This window comes from Esox lucius, chromosome 6, assembly GCF_011004845.1.
Source record: "Esox lucius isolate fEsoLuc1 chromosome 6, fEsoLuc1.pri, whole genome shotgun sequence".
Taxonomy (NCBI): domain Eukaryota; kingdom Metazoa; phylum Chordata; class Actinopteri; order Esociformes; family Esocidae; genus Esox; species Esox lucius.
Window position 1 is genome coordinate 4,470,001 of NC_047574.1, and position 22,578 is coordinate 4,492,578.

Consider the following 22,578-nt stretch of genomic DNA (forward strand, 5'->3'; position numbering starts at 1 on the left):
GGACACGTTCACCACCTGCGTCTCTCCGCTGCCCGGCGACTAGGGGGTCCCTTTCTGTCGGGCTACTTCGCCTCGGCTTCTCCTAACGCCACCGCTCTAGTCCAGTACACGCTCCCCCAACGAGAGACATTCACCTGTACCTAGCGGACTGGTCCACTAAGGGGCGACACATCCCTTCACTTTGCACCATTCAGAGATGCAACAAGGTAATGCAGACGGCCGTTTCGGGGACGTGATGTTTTGATCATCCTGACACGGTGGATAACGTGTGGGTCGTCTCGTGTGACCGAGTTGTCAGTTTCTGAAAAACGTGACCCTAATGTGGGCCAACTGAATAGTAGACCTTTTAGCTACAGTTCTGCCCATAGATGGCGGTAATGTTCTTGTCTTTAACTGGCCCCACTCATGGCTAGGAACCAAAAAGCTCATGAATCAATCACATGTACAAGTTATTTTTTATTTTTTTACATTAATGTCTAAATATTAATGTGCAGCACCAGTTAGAAATGATCAGTGGTTGTAGTTTATGGTACTACAATTATTTACTACTTGTTTAGTAATTGTTGCTTTTTTTCCACATTCTTTACATTCACAAATCCTTTATATGGAAGGAAGTTATGGTTTATACTAGTGAGATTTTATTATGATATCTGACAGTTAGAATGTGAAAATTACAAAATTGCTCCGGAAAATTGCTTCAGCTACAGCTCAAGTGGTCTGTGAGGTACTGGTAGCTTGTAAATCGACCTTTTGGAGACCCCCTGCTCTGAGGTTTTGTTTAACTTGTAGGAAAAGTGGTCAAAGTAGCTGATTTGTGTCAAAAGTTAATGTTTACTCATTTGTTTCACCACGTCTGCTCGGTGAGTATCCATAGCAACGGATATGAAAAAACTGTTAGCTTTTTCTTTCACTCTCAAATCAGTCAAACAGCTGTTACATTCGACTAGTACAATATACTGTATTTCTGTCCCGATTTCCAATTCGATTGCATTTAATTAAATAGTGTTCTCTTGAAAATGGGTTAAAAAGCACCCTGTTTGTGTTAGAATTTCAGCTTTTTTCGTATGCTTTGGTTACCAATATGACAACCCTAATGAGATATGAAGGAAAAGGGACAGGGGATGGTTTGCACACAAGGTCCAACTGATATTTGGCTTCCACATTTTACCCAGAAACGGTGTAACTCCTAGGGCTATACGCCCCTTTAAAGAGAATGTGTGTTCACATAGATACCCTAAGAACAATCTGTGGTGAAAAACCCTTTGTGAGTCTTGGGATTGTTAAAGGCCCTGTGTTGTTATGAAGTGCAATTAGTGCTGCATGCAATGTATAGCATTCATTGGCCGGTGGGAGACAAATAGGAAGATCAGGAGAAGCATACTGGATTGTTGTATTGTTTAGTGTTGGTTGGTTTAGGTTATTATTGTTACATTTTGTTTAGTGTAGGTTAATATTGTTTATTGTTAAATCGTTTAGTTTAATATTGTTTTGTGTTGTTTAGTGTTGTGTATCGTTGTGTAGTGCTGTATATTGTTGTGAGGTTTATTTTTGTATAGTGTAGTATTGTTTAGTGTTGTATAGTTTAATATTGTTAAGTGTTGTATAGTTTAGTATTGTTTAGTGCTGTAAGTTTATTATTGTTTGGCGTTGTTTACTGTAGCGCTGTTCAGATTTGTATAGGGTAGTGCTGTATACTATTGTGTTGTTTAGTGTTGTATGGTTTAGTATTGTTTAGCGTTGTATAGTATTTTCTTATATAGTGTATAATCGTGGTCCATGGGGCTTTATTTAGGGACCCTTTGATTTGGGATCCACAGGCTTCATTTAGGGACCCTGCGATTTGGGGTCCATGGGGCTTTTTCAGGGAATCTGTGATTTTTTTGGGCCATGGGGCTTAATTTAGAGACCCTTTGGTTTGGGGTCCATATGTCTGTAGTTAGGGTCTGTGTGGTTTAGGGTCCGCTCTCTCTGTTTCTGCCATTTGTCATCTCCCCCTCTCTGTCTGCCTCCCTCCTCCGGTCTCCCTCCCCCTCTCTCTCCCTCCCTCCCCCTCCCTCCCTTCCCTGTATGCTGGCCTGCCTGCACAGACTAGTAGGAGCTCTGTGCCCCGTCTCCATACTATCAATGGGCCCCATTGTCCCGTGGTGTCTCTCCCTCTCTCTGTGTGTCTGTCTCCTTCCTCCGTTCTTTTCCCCTGCTATCTCTTTCCGTCTCTCACTGTGTTTCTTTCTTTCATTTGTCCTTTCTGCCTTTCTGTTTCCCCTTTCTGCCTACCTCCTCCTGCCCCCCCCCCCCCCCCGGACCCTTTCGTTCTTTCATGAATTCATCCTTTTTCTACACTCGTTTTTACACAGAAGCAGTAAAACCTGGCTGCCATCTCCCATCTTTGATAGTTTCCGCTCTTTGATATATTATTCTAAAAGTTTTTTCTCCTTTAAGAATAATACATCACAGATCGTTTTCCTCTCCCTAGTTTTTACATCACTTCTACCTGTCAAAGTAATCATCTCTAGATTACCTTCTCTCCCCAAGTTTAAACGTGCAGTGACTTTGCAGTAAGTCCACAGGTTATTTTTCCCACTATGGTGGCAGGATTACAGTACTTGTAGATGTGTGCTGAATGTAGAGTCTTTGTTCCTTCCTCCCTGTAGAATACCTGTCATGGATGATCATTGAATTCTCTTCTAACGGTTAATGGAGCCCCACTAACTAGGTCCAACCTCTCTGACTTCCCTCCTCTTCTACTCCTTTTCCCCTCCTTCTCTGTCACTGTGTGTGTGTGCGTGTGTGCGTGTGTGCGTGTGTGCGTGTGTGCGTGTGTGCGTGTGTGTGTGGGTGTGGGTGTGGGGGCTCGGCAGGGCCAGGTGATAAACAGAGCCAGATGTGGCTGCTGGAAGGAAGTGGGGCAATGTGAAGTAGAGACAAGTAATAAACACACACACACACACACAGTTCTCTCCTTGTTCTCACTCACACTCTTTCTGTTTTGTTGTTAAGTCGAAGGTTAGTTGTGAGTCTGGGTGGCACAGATTGAACAGTTTCTTAAACAAAATTTGTTAGTTGAACAGCTGTTTGGATTAATATTTTTAGATCTGAGAATAGTGTTGAGAAAATGAAATCGTGAAAATGACACTCTAATTTTGATCTGACTATTTATCACCCAATTATATTCAACAGCTTGGCTTTCTGGTTTTATTTTGTATTTGTGTTTTAACAAATTTTTCAATAGCTATTTCTTCCCCTCTCTTGTGTTTTCTTTCTGGCAACATCCCTCTTTCTCTCAACATCCCTCTTTCTCTCCCATCTCTTTTTTTTCTGTTTGCCTCTCTCTCTTTCCCCAATCCACCTCCCATACTGTGTTCACTATCTTGAAGGGTCTATGGGCTTCTTTTAGTGAAAGGAAATGCGTGCGCGCGCGTGCGTGTGCACGTCGGTTTGCGTCCGTATGCTTGTGTGTCCCTATAGAAAGGGCCTCATGGTTTGGACAGCGCAGTGGAAAAATATTTTCAGGAGGGGGAGAATGTAGTGAGCGGTTTTTCTGAGGCTAGGTAATGGACGTCATCAAGGGGGCGGGGGGGGGGGTTGCACAGGGGAAGATATTGGGCTGGAGGCACTAGGCTGAAGGGACCGTCACAAAATTAACTGACAGGGGCTCCCTGGTGTCACAGTAGTTCAAGACGCTGTTGTGTAGTACCAAGCTGTCCATCACAGTCTCGGTTTGAGCTGTGCCTGTGCCGCTGCCTGAAATCCCGCTTGCTGCTCCATGGGTGTTGGCGAAGCACTGCTTGGTTTTGGGGCGGCATTGTCATCAGGGTTGTCCTTGGTGAGGCCCAAGCCTGCAAATGCTAATAGAGTTTTAGGCACAACAGCAGGTAAGGAAATGGGGGAGTGGAGAAAGAAAATGGTGTAAGAATTGGAAAGAACTGACGTTTAAATAACAAAATAAAAACTGAGTCTAACCAGATGTTACCAAAGAAAAGGCTTGGGTAGAAAGGCCAAGCCATCGTTAGGGGTTCCGAGTCTGTTCTATTCATTCTATTTCTTCAGCTAAGTAATTCCATTAGCCTGCGCCGATTCATCAGGGTGACTGTATTTGATCGGGGCACTCAATGTGAAAAAGGCTGAACCTTGGGACACTCCCTTAAGCATTATCATACCAACATTAAGTAATTGAAAGGACCCCTAGGTTTGCAGGAGCTGTCCTATTAAATTGCCTGCTTGACAAAAGTAGGCTAATTACAATTGGTTGGCCTCTCTGGGCCAAGGAAAGCACTGGCTGTAAATCTATACTGAAGCTACGTTCCTGTCTAACTGTTGTAGATGCAGGCTTTTAAACCGCTTGAGCTCTTCCCAAATGGTACACTATTCCCTATATAGCGCACTGTAATTGACCTGCTTGTTAACTAATGGGCCCTGGTCTAAAGTAGTGCCCTACACAGGGAATATTGTGTCATTTGGGACTCACCGTCTGAGGTGATGCTCAGCTTTACCTAACCAGCAGGCCGTGAAAGGCCTCTCAGTTCTTAAGGCTTGGGGTTAAAGCACGAGGGAGACGAGGGGATGAGGGGGAGGGGATGGGGAGGAGGAGGTGAGGGCGGGTGGCTGAGGGGAGTGAGTTGAGAGAGGTGTTGTTTTTATTTCTAATTCCCAACCTTTCACATGCCCGTGCCAACGGCAATATTTGCAGTAGCCAGTCTACTCCGCGCAATGCCTTCTCTATTTTGACTGGATGCCGTGGCCCGCCGATGCCCGCCGATGCCCGCCGATGCCCTCCGATGGGCGCAAGACAGGTGCATCAGCAGCCTGGCCAACTCCGGAGAGCTGAACTCCACTGTGCTCGGCTGAGCTGCCCGCTGTACAGGCCTCAACTGGTGGGGTGGATCGAAATACAGAACGGCCCCTGAAAATACACAGGGGGCAAACATGAACACATTTTCCCTCAGGTCATCATAGCAGCGGTGGAGTGTCTGGGGCATGCAGAAAACTTACAGGAGACGCGGGTGCTCCAGGGCAGAGCTGCTGCTGTTCTTGTTTCCGTGGAGATTCCACCACCGGCTCGACGTGACCGCTAATCCCCGCCGCTGCTCAGGCAACATTGTGACGGCGTGACGCGGTGACTCGCTAATTCCCCGCGGGCCCCACGTAAAAGTAGTGCCCTTTGAAGGGTGGCGTTTGGGAGGCCTTTCTCAGCTGTAGGAGACCTCGTCTTGTCGCGGGCCCCTTGGAGTTTCCCACATTTGTCCCTGTTGGGTTATCTGAGAAAGGGAGGCCAAAAGGCTGAGGGAGGATTTGGAATGAGGACAGCTGCAGATGTTACGTCCAGAAAGAGACAGTGAAGTGTGTCTGTGTGTTTGGTGGGGGTGGGGGGGGGTTGGGGGGGGATTAGGGAGGTTGTCAGTGTCTGTTTCCTCATGTTAAACCCCTCCACTGGATTGGGCCTGAAGGAGCATCTCAGTGGCGTGGAGTGAGAGTCTTGCTCTGGTGTGAACGGGAAGAGATTTATTTCCGAACAAACCTGGGACAGCGCCTGTCTGAGGGACGCAGTGGTGAAAGGTGCGGGGGGGGGATCCTGGTTCTTGTGCTCACTTATTTTTGACACCACAGCAGCACCTGTCGGACATTTTCGACCTTTGACCCCATGGTGACAGATCGAGTCTTCGAGCCGACAAAGGTTAAAAAACTCTGTTATTCAGCCGTTGAGTAGCTGTTTACCTTAATGGCACCAGGGTCGCCATCGATAACGGCTGATCCCCCTGGCTGTGATCCCACTCTCTGAGGATGTCTCATGAAGAATAGGATATGAAGAAAAAAATAAGATTCACACCTGCCTGTAAGACACCTTGAACACGAATGAAAAAGGACAAATACATTCTTATTGTACATATTTAGGGTTTACCAAATGATTATGCTGTACTAAAAGCGATAATCCACTCCCAGAAACACAAATAATGAAAGTCCTATCAATTTGCCGTAAACCTATGTTCTGTCACTGGGTAAAATAAACTTTTTTCTTCAAGATTCAACTGGAGGTCTGTCGGTAAAATCAACACACCATAGCTGTATATTCTGATCACTTGAGATGTGTGATTGACTCCAGATTGCCCAATCAGCCAGCAGATGGCACGGCCTTACTTGCCTAGAACTCACCAATCCGGTTACATCATCATGACAAAGTAGACGCAACGTCATGTTAATATGTTGTATTCCCCTTTCTGCCAAAACAGCAAAGCCCTTGACTCCATATCTCCCTGCTGAGACGCCAGGGTTCTGTGTTGCCCCAGCAACCTGATAAACACTGCTTCTTTAGGATAGATGTTGTATTTTTTCACGCAAACATACTGTACGTGTCACACAGGTGTTGTCAGCAAGGATTGGCTGACACATTTAAATTACAATACTAAATGTTACAACACATTGAACCAGCTTCCAGAAAGCAAAATGTAATAACGGTCTCAGTTTACCTCGTATAATATCAAAATAAACCCTTTTTAAGTTAGAAAAATCTTTACCAAGTTTACTTGGCATATTTAACTCCTTAACTAATGCAGTTTGTTTTACGACGTGTAAGCATATGCCGTAGCTACTCCACATGTTGACGTTGACCCTGGTATTTCTGTGTAGATACGTATTCTAGCTGCTTAGCCGATTGTACATGGATCTGTCTAGAGAGAGCATTGCAGCGTAGGTTTTCGTAGTCTCAACAGACCTCCTCAAAGCAATGCTACATGTTGTTTGTTAGCCAGTTACGCCGACAAGATACCGAAAAATGTCACGTCTTTGTCCGATATTAGCATTGCTGTTGACGTCATGGATGTTCGGACACAGGCATGCGTGTTGGGCGTTGGATTAACCCTTCAAAGGTATCATTAGTATGCTCTAACGTCCAAGTGTTGGTCTGTGGTTAAGGGTTGACACTAGGGTTGGCGCCCACGCCGTCTGCATCATCCCACGTCTGGGATCGATTCCATTCCAGGTTGGTTCAGAAACCAAATCGCTTCCAACTCCACATTCTCATCATTTGAAAACACTGCAGATAATTGGATTTGGAGTTGCAGTGTCATTATTTATTTATTTACCCGAAAACAACGCTAGCCCTGACGGATGTGGTTGGCCAGTGGACGCATACACTGCAAGCAAATGCAGTTCTCTAAATGGATGACGTGGTTCTTTAACTCATGTCTGGTGATTCGCATAACTCCAGCCAGGGCTTAACAGGAATGTAACAGATCCGGGCTGGCGGTTTGGCTAAAAATGGCACTGTGGAATATTCAGCCAGACAGCCAGACAGAATGACCTTGAGTATGTAGGGTCAAGTCTTTCTCTAATCAATGTTCATCTTCTCTCAGAAAAATCGAGCAGACTACACTGAATATTTTCTGACCTACTGGCTGTAGTAACACTCATAGATTCACTGTTGCTGTTGTCTTACCACTGAAGATGAAAAGTCACTTTAAGAGTGTCAGAGGGTCTTCTAAGAGCTAAAATGTTGGTTTAAAAATGTAAGAGACAAACACGCAGAGAGGGAATGCTTTCCCTTGCTTTTACTTATCTGTCTGTGTGCTCCGCTGCTCCCCCACTCTTGTCCTGAACCTCCCCTTGACTGATGACCCTAAACCTGTCTGATGGCCCTAACCTTGACTGATGACCCTAACGCTGACTTGTGACCCTAACCCTGAAGTGTTCATTCTAGTGTTCGGACCGCGGCTGGTTGTTTTGAGCATGTTACCGCTGGTGGTCAGGGTTAAGCGTCCTGGAGTGCCCAGAAGGGTGTGTGAGTGCGTGGGTTCGTTTTTCCCCACACAGCTAAATTAGCAACCACCCCCTGCACTCCCATTCTCCACCCTGTTCACTTCTTCCACAACCGCTTTTTCCAAACACCTTTTCCCAAACAGCGGTGTCTGGAGTCCACCAGTTGACATGTCAAGCGTCCGGGCCTCGTAAGTCGAGTTGCTCCAGGAATTCTATTTTCACTTTGTGTGTGTGTGTGTTTGAGTGTGAGTGTGAGTGTGTGTGTGTATGTGTGTGTGTGTGTGTGTGTGTGTGTTTGAGTGTGTGTGTGTGGGCTGGGCTATGTTTCATACGTGACGACAGCTGAGACCAAACAGGTGATGTGTGTGTTAACGATGCTATAACCACCTTGTAATTAAGACTCTCTGAATGTCACCACAGGTATGCGTGGGATTTTCTGTGTGTGTGTAAACCCCTGTTTTTTTTTCCAAATCGTCATATGCTCAGAGATTTTATATTTGACATCCGTCCCAGTATCAAACACGACAGGATACAGGTTGTTAGTATATACCACTGACATGGCGTAAACCGTTGTATGCCTTTAACTGTCATTAACACTACAGCGTGCCAGTTATTAGGCAGTACCAGTAATAACTTAACATTTGTTATATCCCAAATCATCCCCTGTATGCAGAACAAGAGTTAAAAAGCTGTGACCTATATACGCAACGCTGGGACATTTCTGAAGAACGCCCGTGTCCAGTATGTGAGCGTTCTCGTCAACGGGCACCTTGTCCAGCGCCAGTGCGTCATATTTAGAGATTTCGAGCTGCTGGTCAGTGGAAAGAGACGCCAACGTGGCTGGGTAGTTTAATGACCGCCTCAGCCTTGTGGGTGTAACCGATCATTGAAGACTACGATTGGGCATTGGTCAATAACCACAACTGGCGGCAGTCCAACTAAAGGTTTAGGAACTAACACTGAGCGCCCTATTGCAGGAGATTGTGCTGGCACGGCATGAAATCTAAGAATTGTTGATGCGGGGTTTAAAATGTTTCCATGATTTCATTTCAGATATGATTTTCCCTTACGTAAAATGGCCAATACTTGTATATTCAGATGTTGTGTTGCTGCAGGATTTGTTTCTAGCTACAGAACGTTCCCCTTCATTAGGAGGCTGCAGCTGTAGGACCATGGCGGGAACTGCCTTGTGGTGCTGCTTGACTTTCACAAGCTCGGGAAGTTGTTCCGGACGAAAACCACTTTTTTAACCATAGAAGTACTAAAAAAAGTAATTTGTGCTAAAAAAAGTAATTGGTGATTGGATCATAGCCAACCAATCAAATACTGCCAAAAACTCCAGGTTGAAACACTACTGTTGTTTGCTCCTTGGGGTTTAAGGCCAGGTGTTTTGTAAAAGCACTTTGTGACATCTGCTTATGTAAAAAGGGCTTTATAAATACATTTGATTGATTGATTTGATTGATTTACAGCTCCGGAAAAAATTAAGAGACCTCTGTACCTTTTTCTTTCCTTTCCAAAAAGGTTTTTATTTATAAGTATACTTAGGGTGACAATCTTTTGACAATGGACATATTTTTGAATACAAATATTACTTGGTTGAAGTATTGTAATGAGGATTTATGATTTTTTATAGCATAAAATATAGCTCATTGTCTTTTTTCAGCGTTCATACAGTCCTTTTCATCAAGACTGAAAAATCATGTTGGGGGTGACTGTATGTCAGCATCCTGCAGAAACTCCTCTGCACTGTGTTCTTTGGTAGTTATAAAACTCTTCAAATTCCCCTTCAAAATGACTGAATGAATGTAGGTTGGGACAAACGCTGAAGCTGAAATGAATGGGTCCCTCTTAAAATGTCAAATTAGGAAGAGGAAATCGTGACGTAGGTCTATATGTTACTCTAGAAGGCTTGTTAACCATTCACAGGAAATTAAAGAGACATGGTTGACTACCAGGGCTCAGTTGGAAATGGCACTCAGTTCCCTCTATGGAAAAGTACTGTGCTATATAGGGCTTGTGGTGCCACTGGAGATGTCGCTTTCAAGGTCTGAATGTTCCGTTTCTTCATGTACACGGATTGGAGCTTTTGTACGTTTTTTATTTAACCTTTCACTACAGGTTCGTCCCTTGCACTTCGAGAGAGCAGGTGTGGACAGCAAGGCTACATGCCAGTTTAAACTCTGTTACTCAGCTGTTACTGTTCCTCTATGCACTATTTTAAACCCTGGCCCGTTACTAATAAAAATACCACAACGACTTCTAATCTCGAAGTGCGTAAAATGGATGAAATACAGACATAGTTATGCGATGTTAGAGTTTTGGAGTTAAGGCCTTTCTTGGCCAGGGCTAATTGGAACACAAGATCTAATCTGTCAAGTTCTGGTTAAGTAAAGGATACATTTAAGAAGTACATAAGAATATTAATAACTGAGTGCCATTTGAGCACTCTGGCCAAGATCCCACACACTCAGTTGGTATTAAATAAAAAGTTGCTGCACCACTGCCCACTGGGGAAAAACATGTCGCTACCTTGGTTACCAATTTACCGAATGCGAAAACACGACCCATTCAAGAAAATTGGCATTCAAAAATGGCATTCAATAAAAAAAATAGCATTCAAGAAAAGTACAACATGTGTAAAGAATCCTGTTTAACACAGACAAATCCCGACCCACTTGGTAAAATGCATTGATCAGTGGTCTCAGATGGTTATTTGGCTACCCACCTCATCAAAAATACTCAGAGCTGTTATCTTTTCTCCTTTAAATTTTTTTCCTCAATTAAAGGTTAGATTTGGCTACCCACCTCAATAAAACCTTATAGTAGACTCAGGGTGGTTATCTTCTCTACTTAAAATGTTTTTCCTCAATTAGAAGGTTAGATTTGGCTCATATGTCGATCTAACATTTTCCTAGCTTTTTTGGTCTTCAAAGGGTGCCAATAATTGTGGTGGTTTTTCTGGCCTTGACCAAGGCAGCATTTTCGGGATCAGGAGATCCGATCAAGAGTGAACTATTGAATCTGATTTCCAAAATAATTTCTTGAAAGGAATGTGCTTATCTGCACGTTCGTCTGCACGTTCATATGCACATTCGTTTGTACATTTGTAGTATGAAAACGTAGATTAAAGCTAATTCAATTTCTGCTGCAGCTAAGGTACATTCAAAGTCACTTTGCTTAAAGGCTTGTCCACTAAAGTTTTTGAATTTCCTTTTAGTGATGAAAAACTGACATAGCCAATCGGACAATGGTCACTAATACCAAGAGGAAAAACATCACACAGAATATCTGTCTGGTGTCAGTCAGTATAAAATCAATCAGAGTCATCTATTCTAATTGAGTGGGCTTGATAATCAACTGGGTCAAGTTAGCATCCACATAGACATGCTTCATTCTGAGTCCTGTATCCCAATCCAAATTTAAATCTCCCAGGATTACCTACCTAGTTTATCAGAAGCAAGACGATATATAATACTTAGAGTTGACAAAAGCACATACGTTTAACCTTAATTTGGTAACTGGGAAAAGTCTGAATTTTAAATAAAATCCAACCTTAACAGAGCAGTGGGACTCAGCTCTGTGGAACTAAGAGTCTGTCTCTCCTCAGCCAACAAGTTGGTTTCAGGTAGCAGTACGAAAAGAAGTAAGGAGAGATGAATGGAGGAGGGGGTGTCAAGAGGGTGTAGCCTGTATTGTGTAAGAAACTAGGAGGAGTTTGGAGAGGTGGCAATAATATTATCTGAGTGTTTGTAGGGATATGGAAGGAGTGAGGAGGAGGTGCTGTAGGAAAATGAAAGGAAGCTAGTAGGAGGTGCTGTATGGATTTGTAAGGAGTGAATAGGACTTGCTGTTGGGAATCAAAAGGAGTGGGTAGGGGGTGCTGAAGGGATATGGAAGAAGTGGAGAGGCGCTGCTCTTGGGAGATGGAAGGAGTAAGGTGCTGTAGGGATTTTGGGTTGAGAAGGAGGTGCTGTAGATAAATGGAAGGAGTGGGGAACTAGCTGTATGGAAGGAGTGAAGAAGTGGTGCTGTAAGGATTTTGGAGTGAGGAGGAGGTGCTGTAGAGAAATAGAAGGAGTGGGGAACTAGCTGTAGGGATGTGGAAGGAGTGAAGAAGTATTCTGTGCAGTACGCTAGATCAGGAGCTGGAAATTGGTAGCAATGGGAAGCAGCAATTTGGGAGGTGGCTGGGAGGGAGGGAGATGGGAGGTGGCATCCTGTGTTCGGGGCTGATGAATGGCTGTTTGTGCTAACCTGGGTGGGCAGGGCTAACACGGGGGAACTTTGAGTGGCCTTTTTACCTCGGCAACCCCCTCGGCAACCCCCTCGGCAACCCCAGCGCCTGCTAATTGAGTCCATATGTCAACGAGCAGACAGGCCCTGTCCAGTACACACGGCGCCCCTCTGCAGATGTGTGCTCAAATACTTTGACCGTCTACTTGGGCCTGTCGAGGGTGCCAGGTTGGCAGAGGTTGGCATTTTGCACCTGGGCCCGGCGAGCTCAATCAAACCTTGACTCAAACAGCCTGGCTCTCACTGGCGTTACATTCCCTCCCTGACCCACTGCGTTAGACTGGAACCCTATGGGCCCCGAGTAGAAGCAGTGCCCTGGGAAGAGAACTGGCGCCGCTGCTCAGAAAAATGTTAAAAGGGATCGAAAATGAGGTGATCCGTCCCTCTAAGTGGTCCGTTGCAGCCGGCGATCAAACTGACGTGTGGCGGCATTTTCTGTGCCGCGATATATAGTGTATATACATATGCCGTAAATGAATTCTGTGTAGTTAACAGTTTGAGTTCTGCCTTTGTCATTGACATATTTAGGGGATTTTGCCTGATGGTATACTATTTTCTGGTGAATTTTGTGCGCTTACCTACCTTATTCAGAAGTTTCCCATGAAGTCCTGAACAAGCCTGTAGTCTTGTGCAATGATTTTTTGTTTCAACTGTGATTTGAAATGTGCTGGAGGTTTCTACAGGAGGACCACGCTTCTCAACATGCTAAGGCCTTTCCCATCTTTTGTCCTAAACTGTCACTAGATATGACCCCAAGGGCATGATGAAAGACAGAATCTAATGGTTTATGTTTAGAAACTGCTGCTTGCAAACATGTTATATCCCATATTCCAGAGCAGGACTAAAAGCGGCTAGGACATTATATTTTCTACTCTAAAAAGACAGACTCTCACACGGTTAAGGAATCCAATCATTGATCTTCAATTTTTGTCAGTAACGTCTTTTAGTGTCAACATTAGCATAAAACTGTATATAAATTTTTTTTCACAGTACCTCCAATGTCATTCATATACAGTATGAACAACACAATCCATACATTGCTTCTATCCTGAAAAGTACCCCTGACAATGAGAAACATCCCCATGACATGATGCTGCCACCTCCATGGTTTACAGTATGGACAGTGTTTAATGGTGGGCTTTCTTGAGTAATGCCTTCCTTCTAGCCACCCTAAAATACAGGCTAGATTTGTGGATTGCTTGGGATATTGTTGTAAGAGGCAGCTGTCAAATTTACCATTGACCTTTTAGTAGCTTCTCTGATCAGTCTCCTCCTTGTTTGGTCTTGCAGTTTGGAAGGACAATCTGATCTAGGCAGGGTTTGGTGGTGCCATACTGTGTAATGGCGGTAGACACAGGGAACGGACACAGTGCCAGTGTTCTGGGCACTGGAGTGCATTTATTTACAAAAAGTAGAAGAAACTAAACAGATAAATAAAACAAAACCCTGGGGGGGGGGGAACCGCATCCCACTTTTGTCTTCCACTCTCTGCCGCCCTGGAGCTGCTTCCCTAGGGGCCCTTCTATCTCCCCCTGATTAGGCCTTGTTGGGGGCAGGTGTGCCTCATCAGGAGGGTCAGCGGAGCTGCGTTTAGGGAAAGCAACTGGGCATGTGGTTCTGTCTGGGGCATTTGACCTCCACTTATATGGGAGAGGGTTTGTTCACACCACATAATCTATGTAAAATGTAAAAAACTAAGCGTACATTTAGGTATAGTTTCACCAAAATAAAATGAGCATTCATGTAATAGGTTTAACCTTCAATATGAGTGACAGATATAAATGCATCGATTAGTGACATAATTAAATAATAATATTCAGAAATGCCTTTGACAAAGCAACAAAAAGATGTTGAAACTTGGAGAAATTCTGGTGAATAATTGAGTTGAAATCTTCTGTGAAATGATCTAATTTAAAACAAATACAACTTTTAATTTGCTCTGAACTGTGAAAGGCACGATGCAGGCTTTTATCATTTTAATTTCATTCTACTTTAAATATCCAAGGCATGTACCAGTCTTCTAATTTCAAGGGACAATATTCAGGGATGAGCTGATTTAGCTCATCTGAGCATGTTTTTGTGGTTCTACTAATGGAAGAGGGTCACTGAACCATAGAGTGTTTGTCTGGTTATAAAGTAAATAAACACACACACAGACACATACACACACATACACACTGACACACACACACACACAGCCCCTACCCCCAAAGCCAGACCAGCATCCTTGAGATGTTCTGTTGCTGCAACAGTGGAATGTGACCAGGTTCTGTCTGTGCTGTGTTTCACACCAAGTCTGGCTATGTGGAGGACGTCCATCAAGCCAGGCTCAAAGCCTGGCAGAGTTACGGCTTTCACCTTTGACTGTGAACAAGGGCTGACCGGCGACAACTTTGTGTAGGGAGGCCGGAGGCTGGACAGGGTGTGTGTGTGTGTGTGTAGGGTTAAACAGGGTGTGTGTTTGTCTGTGTGCATGTGAGTGTGTCAGGATGGGGTGGATATAGAGGATAGGTTCCCACTGTTTTCCCTCCAGTTCCTTCTGATTGGATGAGCTGTTTTCCCCTTTCATTTTAAAAACCTGAAATGAATGGCTTAATATGCCAGTTTTGTCTGTCATTTATGCCAATTTGTCTCCCTGCTCGATTGTGATAAGCAATTTACGTCAGACTCAGGCAGACATTGGCCTGTAATGGTTTCTCTGTGTCCATGGTGAATTGACAGGTTTCAAACTGTGTGTGTGGGTGTTTGTATGGGTATGTTTTTGTTTGAGTGTGTGTATCCATCAACCAGATAAAATGTAATCATCTGGAAGTGTATAGTTGTTCTAAATATATGTGTATATGTTTTGATATACGGCTAGGTGATGTTGTCAATGAAGCTATAATTTAATCTGTGAAGAAATTGAAGTACAACATTGAATTCCTCTACTGAAATAGTAATGAAGAGGCCAAACTGGCTACTCAATCAAATAACATTCAGCTCAAACATGCCTCACAAAATGAGTGATCAGACCTTTCTTTACATTCCCCAGGTCTAAAACACACCACAACAAAACAGTGTTGCACAGAACTGTGATTGGGTGGAACTCCTTTCCATCCACTACTCAACCAAACTGCCAAAATGTATTCAAAAGACTGATAAAACAGCATCTCATGACAGAAAATGGACAGTAAAGAGAGATATACACACACACACTCAATGCAATCTACACAACAAACACACGCAACCAATGCAATCTACACAAACAGTTCTAAGTTGTATTTTGTTGTATTTTAAATGCATAGAACTGTTCTGGTCTATCATTGTATCTCTGTTTCTGTTATTTGTTATGTTCAGTATTTTCTGAGGACCCCAGGAGAACTTGCTGCTGCTTCGACAAAAGATAATGGGGATCTAATAAACAAATCCAGAAAGAACCCTCAGAGCTAGAAAAGGCCGCTTTCAATTTTCATGCTCCCCTGAATTGGGATTTGCCAGAGGAAAGTCCTTATGACATTAAATTAATCTATAGCATTGGTGGGGTTCGGCCTTGAGGAGAATTCTTGCCTCTAATGTGTTCTGTGGTGGTGGTTTAAATGTTTTTTAAAAATGTTGTTTAAATGCTGGAGTCTGCGCTGTTTTTTGCATTGCCCTTTCACTGTGCGAGGCTTGTAACTACTTAAAAAGAGCCCTTCAAAAAGACTACATGGTTTCAGTGTGTTTCTCCGCGAGTACATCAAGAGAACCAGGTGAAGGTGTGATGTCTCGGTCAGGCTGATGGGTCAACCCAAACAAGCCGGACCTTGTCGGTGCTCACCGGCGATTGTCGAATGTTCTGCAGTACCACTGTTCTGTCTGTGTCCGACTACAGTGTCCTTCAGGAACTGTGGCCATTGATCGGGTTAAACAGGTCGGGTTTCCGTGATCAAAGACACGCTCACAGAGGATGGAGCGAAGGAGGAAAAAGACCGAAAGAAAGAAACCCGGTGAAAACCATGAAACATTTTCTCCCATTAAATGCTCTTGAGGCTCACACTCATCCTCCTTCACATGTGGAATGGAAGGAATCTGGAATTTGACCCCCCCCACCCACCCACCCGCTCTCCTCGGCTTCATGCCCGGTAGAGAGTGGTTGGGAGACAGAGGGAGGGAGAGAGTAAGAAAGAGGGAGGGTTGGTTGGTTGCGAGTGAGTGCGGCTGAGGAAGTGGTGGGTGGTGTGCACGAGGGAACCGGAGCGCACGTGAGGCGGCCTCCCTGCCTGGTCGCCCAGGGTCCATCTGTGCCTGTCTGTACTGCCGACCGCTGTGTGTCCGTCGGGGGGCAAGGGGGGGGTGGGGGGGGGGGGGGGGGGGGGGGGGGGGGCAAGCACCATGCATCACGTGTGTACAGAAGCCCTCCTTCCCGTTGTCCGTCTGCTCTCCTTACCTCCTCCCTTTTCTCCCCCTGTTACTCGCCCTGGAAGATTGACTGACTGATCGACTGACTGACTGGATGGCTGCCCCGATGGTCTGTCAGTGTATTTATCTGATTAACTGGCTAGATAGCAGGGTGCCTGTCCTCCTGCCTACCAGGTGGCCTTCTCCTAACTCTAAAAACGGACTATTTCTTCTCAGTGTGCTCTTTCTAGTGTTTCTTAATTGTCATCTGGCATTTCCCCCCTCTATTACATAATTCACAGATGGAGTAAGGGATGGACTTGACGTCTGCCTCTGCTCTCAGACGGACTGGATTCGGGCTGGAGTCGACATGACATTAGAGTGATGTCTGTTTTGTCCGCCATGGAATGCATACAAATGCACTTTGAAACAACAGCATGTCATTTGCAATTGAAATGACTCCGTTTCCCAGAGTCAATTCAATGCACATTTAGGTATTTGTGTGTGTGTGTGTGTGTGTGTGTGTGTGTGTGCGTGTCTCCGCGTGTTCTTGTTGTACTCTGGGAGCTTGCGGAATGGGAGTGACTGTTGCGTTTAAGGCGAGCAGGAATGGGAGGACATGTGCAGATGTATGCACTCATGGCTGATATTTGTGTGTGTGTGGGTGGGTGTGCGTGTGTGTGGGTGTCCGTGCTCGTTTGTGTTGCGATCTGGGTATCTGGCTCTAGACGGAGCACACATGGTTGCCAGGAATTGGCACTGCGATATTCTCAGGCTTAAAAGGAGGATTGATGGGTGGGTGCATGCCAGACCAGTGGCCACAGAGCCCTCTGGGAGTGCAGGGTGCGCAGGGGGAGTGGGGTCCCGTTCTGTAGGCGCGCAGGGGGAGTGGGGCCCCGTTCTGTAGGTGCACAGGGGGAGTGGGGTCCCGTTCTGTAGGCGCACAGGGGGAATGGGGCCCCGTTCTGTAGGCGCGCAGGGGGAGTGGGGCCCCGTTCTGTAGGTGCACAGGGGGAGTGGGGCCCCGTTCTGTAGGCGCACAGGGGGAATGGGGCCCCGTTCTGTAGGCGCACAGGGGGAGTGGGGCCCCGTTCTGTAGGCGCACAGGGGGAGTGGGGCCCCGTTCTGTAGGCGCACAGGGGGAGTGGGGCCCCGTTCTGTAGGCGCACAGGGGGAGTGGGGCCCCGTTCTGTAGGCGCACAGGGGGAGTGGGGCTCCGTTCTGTAGGCGCACAGGGGGAGTGGGGCCCCGTTCTGTAGGTGCCAGGGGGAGTGGGGCCCCGTTCTGTAGGCGCACAGGGGGAGCGGGGCCCCGTTCTGTAGGCACCAGGGGGAGCGGGGCCTCGTTCTCAAGGCACCAGGGAGACAAAACGTACCAAGATGGAGACTGACAACCCAGTGTTGTCAGATGAAAAACAATGTCTGTCACGTTGTCACTGATTTGTGTCACGTCGCGACGTGGTACAATGTGCAGTAACTACGACTTGTCGTTTAACAGCTTCTCATTGGTCGAGGACAGGTTGCCACTCTTTTTGGTCTGTTTTCTTCTGTTTATGATCTCCTGAATATGAACCCGAACTTGCTCAGCTAGAAATGTGTTGTTATAAATTTCAAACCGTTTTGCTACTTTCTAACCTGGTAAATTTGACCCTCCCAGGGTTTCCAGACAGATGGGATTCACCTGTTGTCCAGCTGCCAGACGAGATGGGGGGAGGGGAGTGATGGGGGAGAGGGGGGGAGAGGGGGAAGGGTGGGAGTAGAGGAAGACTAGGAGAGAAGAAGGCGAGTAATAGGAGAAGGAGAGGAGGGAGTAGCAGAGGAGAGGATGCATCTCCAGTATGTTGGAAAACATGAGATGCCTTTCCTGTATTACATCAGTCAGTGGCCCCCAGGGGGGACTTGTACGTTCCCAGGGGAATGTCTGTGCAGTGTTTTACAACCTCACAGCACGAATTCTGTCCCAGATGTCGCTTTATTCCCCATTTGTAGTTTCTTGGACTGAGTTCTCTGCTGTGGAGTAGTGCTCTGGACAGGGAATAGGGTTCAGTTTGGGATGCACCCTTGAAAAAATAGGATCTCTGTCTCTCTTCCTGGAATGGACAGGATGTACCACTAACTCCCCTGGCTGTTATGTCGCCCCCACAGCAAAATGGCCTCTTAGCGGTACAAATTACTAATTTTAACTGCCAGTCCCTCAGAAACCTACAGCCCGTTTCCAAGTGCGAAATGGCAGGTTTTCATAAACTGTAATGCATAGTTAACATCAAATTTGTCAACGTAAAGCCCTGAAGACACCAAATTCTGACAGTGTCAAATATGCTGTACATTGCTTGCAACCTGCACTTAAATGACTCACTGCACTCAGGAAGTGAAGACCGTGTGTCTCTCTGAGTGCAGTGATAAGTGGGGAGTAGATTTTGTGATAAAAAAAAACACTGAAATTACTCCAATTTACTATCATTTAAAGAGGGAGGTAATTTTTACAATTTACTTTAAAAGTAGGAAATCGTATTTCAGATTAAATGATCAACAAAAAAAAAAAAAAAAGTACTTTTACAGGAAACTACTTCCAAATCTTTGTATTCCGTTCAGTGAGATTTGTGGGCAATTTATCATCATGCCAATAGAGACACCTGTTGCTCCTTGATAATCGGCTATTAAAATCAAGCGGCAGAAGCTCCTGTCTAACATCTGGTGAACACAGTCTGGTGGGTCTCTAAAAACCGTTCAACCAGGCCCTTACAGTGGTGAGGGTCCATCTGTGGACTTCGACAGTTCCAGGGTCAGCAGCAGGACCGACCAAACCCTGCAGATTATCGACTCACTGGCCTCCCTCTGCAGTCAGTGTCTCAGGCAAACTGCCTCTGTTCGACTACTGGGAACCATAGTTTATATTGTTGCTATTATATTATTAGTTTGTACTGAGACTTTGGTACTAATGCTTGTTAAGCATAGCTTAACTTGTATGCAAAATATGCAATAGAAAAGGTGTATATTGTAATTTTATTTAAAAATATAATTGGACCCTCATTTTCCAGCAATTTACCATGCATACCTTTACCACTGTATATCATTATGTGGGCGTCCTAGAGCAAAATCTGCTTATTTCTTTAAGCTCAAACTGTCAATTTGTAGCCTAAGCAATTTAAGTGCAGATGTTATGGAGGTGATTTGGAGGCCAAGCTTCATTTGACCGGTGACTCCTTGATTGCCTTTTGGTAGATAGCATGGCGTGTGGGCGTCTTACAGCAAAACTACACACATCCATGTGTTCCAGAGACTCTCCCAAATCTAACCATGGTATTTATGTTTGTCGATTCTTAGTGATTGTTTGTGTTTTACCTTGTTAAAAAGACCGCAAAAGACGGTATCGCGGTAAAGCATTTACCGTAATGGCTAATATCGTTTGAGTCGGTGAAGTTCTCATGAACACGGTGGAGAACAAAGTGGTGCAGCTAGCACATTAGCACATTAGCACACTGATTACGTGACCACACACCCCTGATTTTAGAGTCTGATCATGTATTGGGCAAAAATAATATTCAAAAAATCTGATCTCACAGGTTAATATACATAATATTATCATGCACAATGATATAAATACACTTTGTCCTGTGAAAGCAAAAGGAACGTTTTAAAAAGAATATAGGCCAACTTATTTTTCATCCCAGGTAAATATACAGGGATGTGTGTCGGCCGTGAGCTGATGAAATGTTTTCCGTTAGATAGAGCTAGGATCCCGGACAATAATTTGTGATCTACAAAGTGTGGAAAGGTTGCATTTCCTAAATGATGTCATTGGTATTGTGGCAGCCGTTTGCCCGCCCATTATTTCTGAAGGTTGAATGTCATTCGAGATTTCAGACAGGGAGAAAATTACAGCCCAGGAGCCTTTCATTAGCCCAGTGGAGATGGATTTGATGGGAGGCTAGCGACCATTATGGGATACAGCTATCTGACCTTTAGTCACTCAAATGCCAAAATAATGCCATGGGATTGGCAGTCTACTGAGACCAGTTGAAGGGTTTGCCCTGTGATTTACTCTCACCTAGCTGTGCGATATTCATGCTTGGCAGGCAGAGACCACTTAATATAATCATTTGATACAAGAAGCCGCCGTTATTCAAAATGACATGTACTGTACTTGTGTTTTTGAGGGTGTATACATTACAGTCATACGATCCCACCACGTTCTGGACTTTGCTAGTGCCATAATCACATTTCTTTCTTTTTCCATTGCAGTTTCCATTAGTTCAACATTAGTTCAGCCAATCTGAACCCAAACTCTTGTTTTACTGCAAAGTTTTCTGAACTAGTAAACATAATAAGACACTGTAAAAATATGGTTAAAAATATCATTTGAATGTGGTTAGTCCTCGCGCCAATTATACAGTAGATTACTTTGAGTAGTGATTGAATGCATTGGGGTTGTTCCCGCTGCTGGTTACCACTTCTTTCCGTTCCTTCTGCTACAGATCAAGAGTGGGAAGACTGAGAAGGAGATGAAGCAGTTGCTCCTGAGAAGTCTTCAGTTCCTGGAGCGTTACATGTACCTGATCCTCTTCAACACCTACCTGCACCTGGAGAAGAAAGATTCCTGGCAGCGTTCCTTCACAACCTGGATGCAGCAGGTCCTCTTAAACAGTCTAACATACATACACACATACAGACACACACACACAGTCACACGGCCGCACACACACACACACACAGTCACAAGGCCGCACTCAGACAGTCACACGACCGCACACACACACAGTCACACGACCACACACACACACACTCACTATCACACGGCCACAAACACAGTCACACGGCCGCACACACACACAGTCACACTGCCACACACACACACAGTCACACTGCCACACACACACACAGTCACACATCTCGTTCCAGCGGACGCTTGTGTTGAGAGAGATTTCACAGTTGTAGATATACAGTATGATAGAATATATTCGAATAGAATATAATACACTAGAATAGAACCTACCTGGAGAACAGAGGGTCATGAGGATGATGGTTCCATGGACAGTAGACGCTCCAAACACACGTCAAAACACCAAGTGCACTCAGTCACCTTGTGTAGTATGTTCTGCATGGGGGGGGGCAGCTCTCCCACGTTTCCAGTGGTCAGATCAGTGGCTTTCAGGTTCTTTTACCTACCTACATACTCTGATCCGTCATGGGAATAATTCCTCCGTGGTTAATAGAGAAACCTTTTTGGTCCGGCGGGGGGGTAACTGTGGCGGGCATCCAGATATCTGATCCGGTAAAATCTGTGCACCTCCTCTAAGTCATTCCTGCCTTGATTTGCCTGTGGAAAATTCACAGAGCCAACGTGAAGGGTGAGCAACAAACCTGCTCCACTTCCTCTTACCGGACCTCTCCAGGAGCCACGGCCTGCGGTCCAACTGGCACCCTAAAATGCTTGCAAATGTAGTGCACTGAATGGGGACCGGGTCCCTACAGATGCCGGTCTGTGTCTTCCACCTGTTTGTATCCCCTCTGTAATTTCATGAATAATAACAGTATCTCAATAACAATAACAGTATCTTCTAAAAACCAAAACAATTTTAATGGCTTGATAGACTGGTCAGGGAGACTTGGTAAGTGGCTGAACAAAGGGAAGCAAGCAATGCGTTCTGTCATTAGGCTATGAAGTTCTATTACAGATGGAGAACAGGATGGGCCATTGGTGTTTCTATTCTGCTATTATACTCTAGAGATGATATGCTCCCTAATAAATGGACCACATCTCAGAAGTTGTATCAGTCTACAGGCATACTTGGAACTGGCTGCGTGGTGAGAGCGTTCTTCCACTTTCCCCATGGGAGAACACTTGGTTTCCGGAAGAATCATTTTTACTCACCAGAAAAGTCAACACAACCAGATTAGTAATATTGTAATAGTAATTTATCATAATATTATACTTCTTTAGTCTACTTTTAGGATGTAAACGTCTGAAAACATTAACAAAAAATGTGCCCATAGCGGTAGGCCTACAGTGTCCTTAGGGACTCCAAGGTTGTCTCAAATATAATGAAAACACTCCATGCAGCAGCGTAGCATTCTGCTAGCTAGCCATGGAACTCATTTGTTTGGAATGCCTATAAATTCTCTGCTTTACTGTAGGCTGCACAGCTGGCCAAACCAGGCCAAACGATTAAAGTACCAA

At 45.0% G+C, this 22,578-nt stretch overlaps 1 protein-coding gene across 6 annotated transcripts in view; it reads left to right on the forward strand.

The window, feature by feature from the left end:
- Positions 1 to 22,578, forward strand: part of pald1a (phosphatase domain containing paladin 1a) — a 70,716-nt gene that overhangs the window by 34,185 nt on the left and 13,953 nt on the right. For all 6 annotated transcript variants that reach the window (XR_002196867.3, XM_010868368.5, XM_010868381.4 and 3 more), the window contains exon 18: positions 20,876 to 21,031. Coding sequence is in view for 5 of the 6 variants with exons in the window: in XM_010868368.5 (XP_010866670.1) it covers positions 20,876 to 21,031 (156 nt within the window). In the remaining variant the exon portion in view is untranslated. The remainder of the gene's footprint in view (positions 1 to 20,875; positions 21,032 to 22,578) is intronic.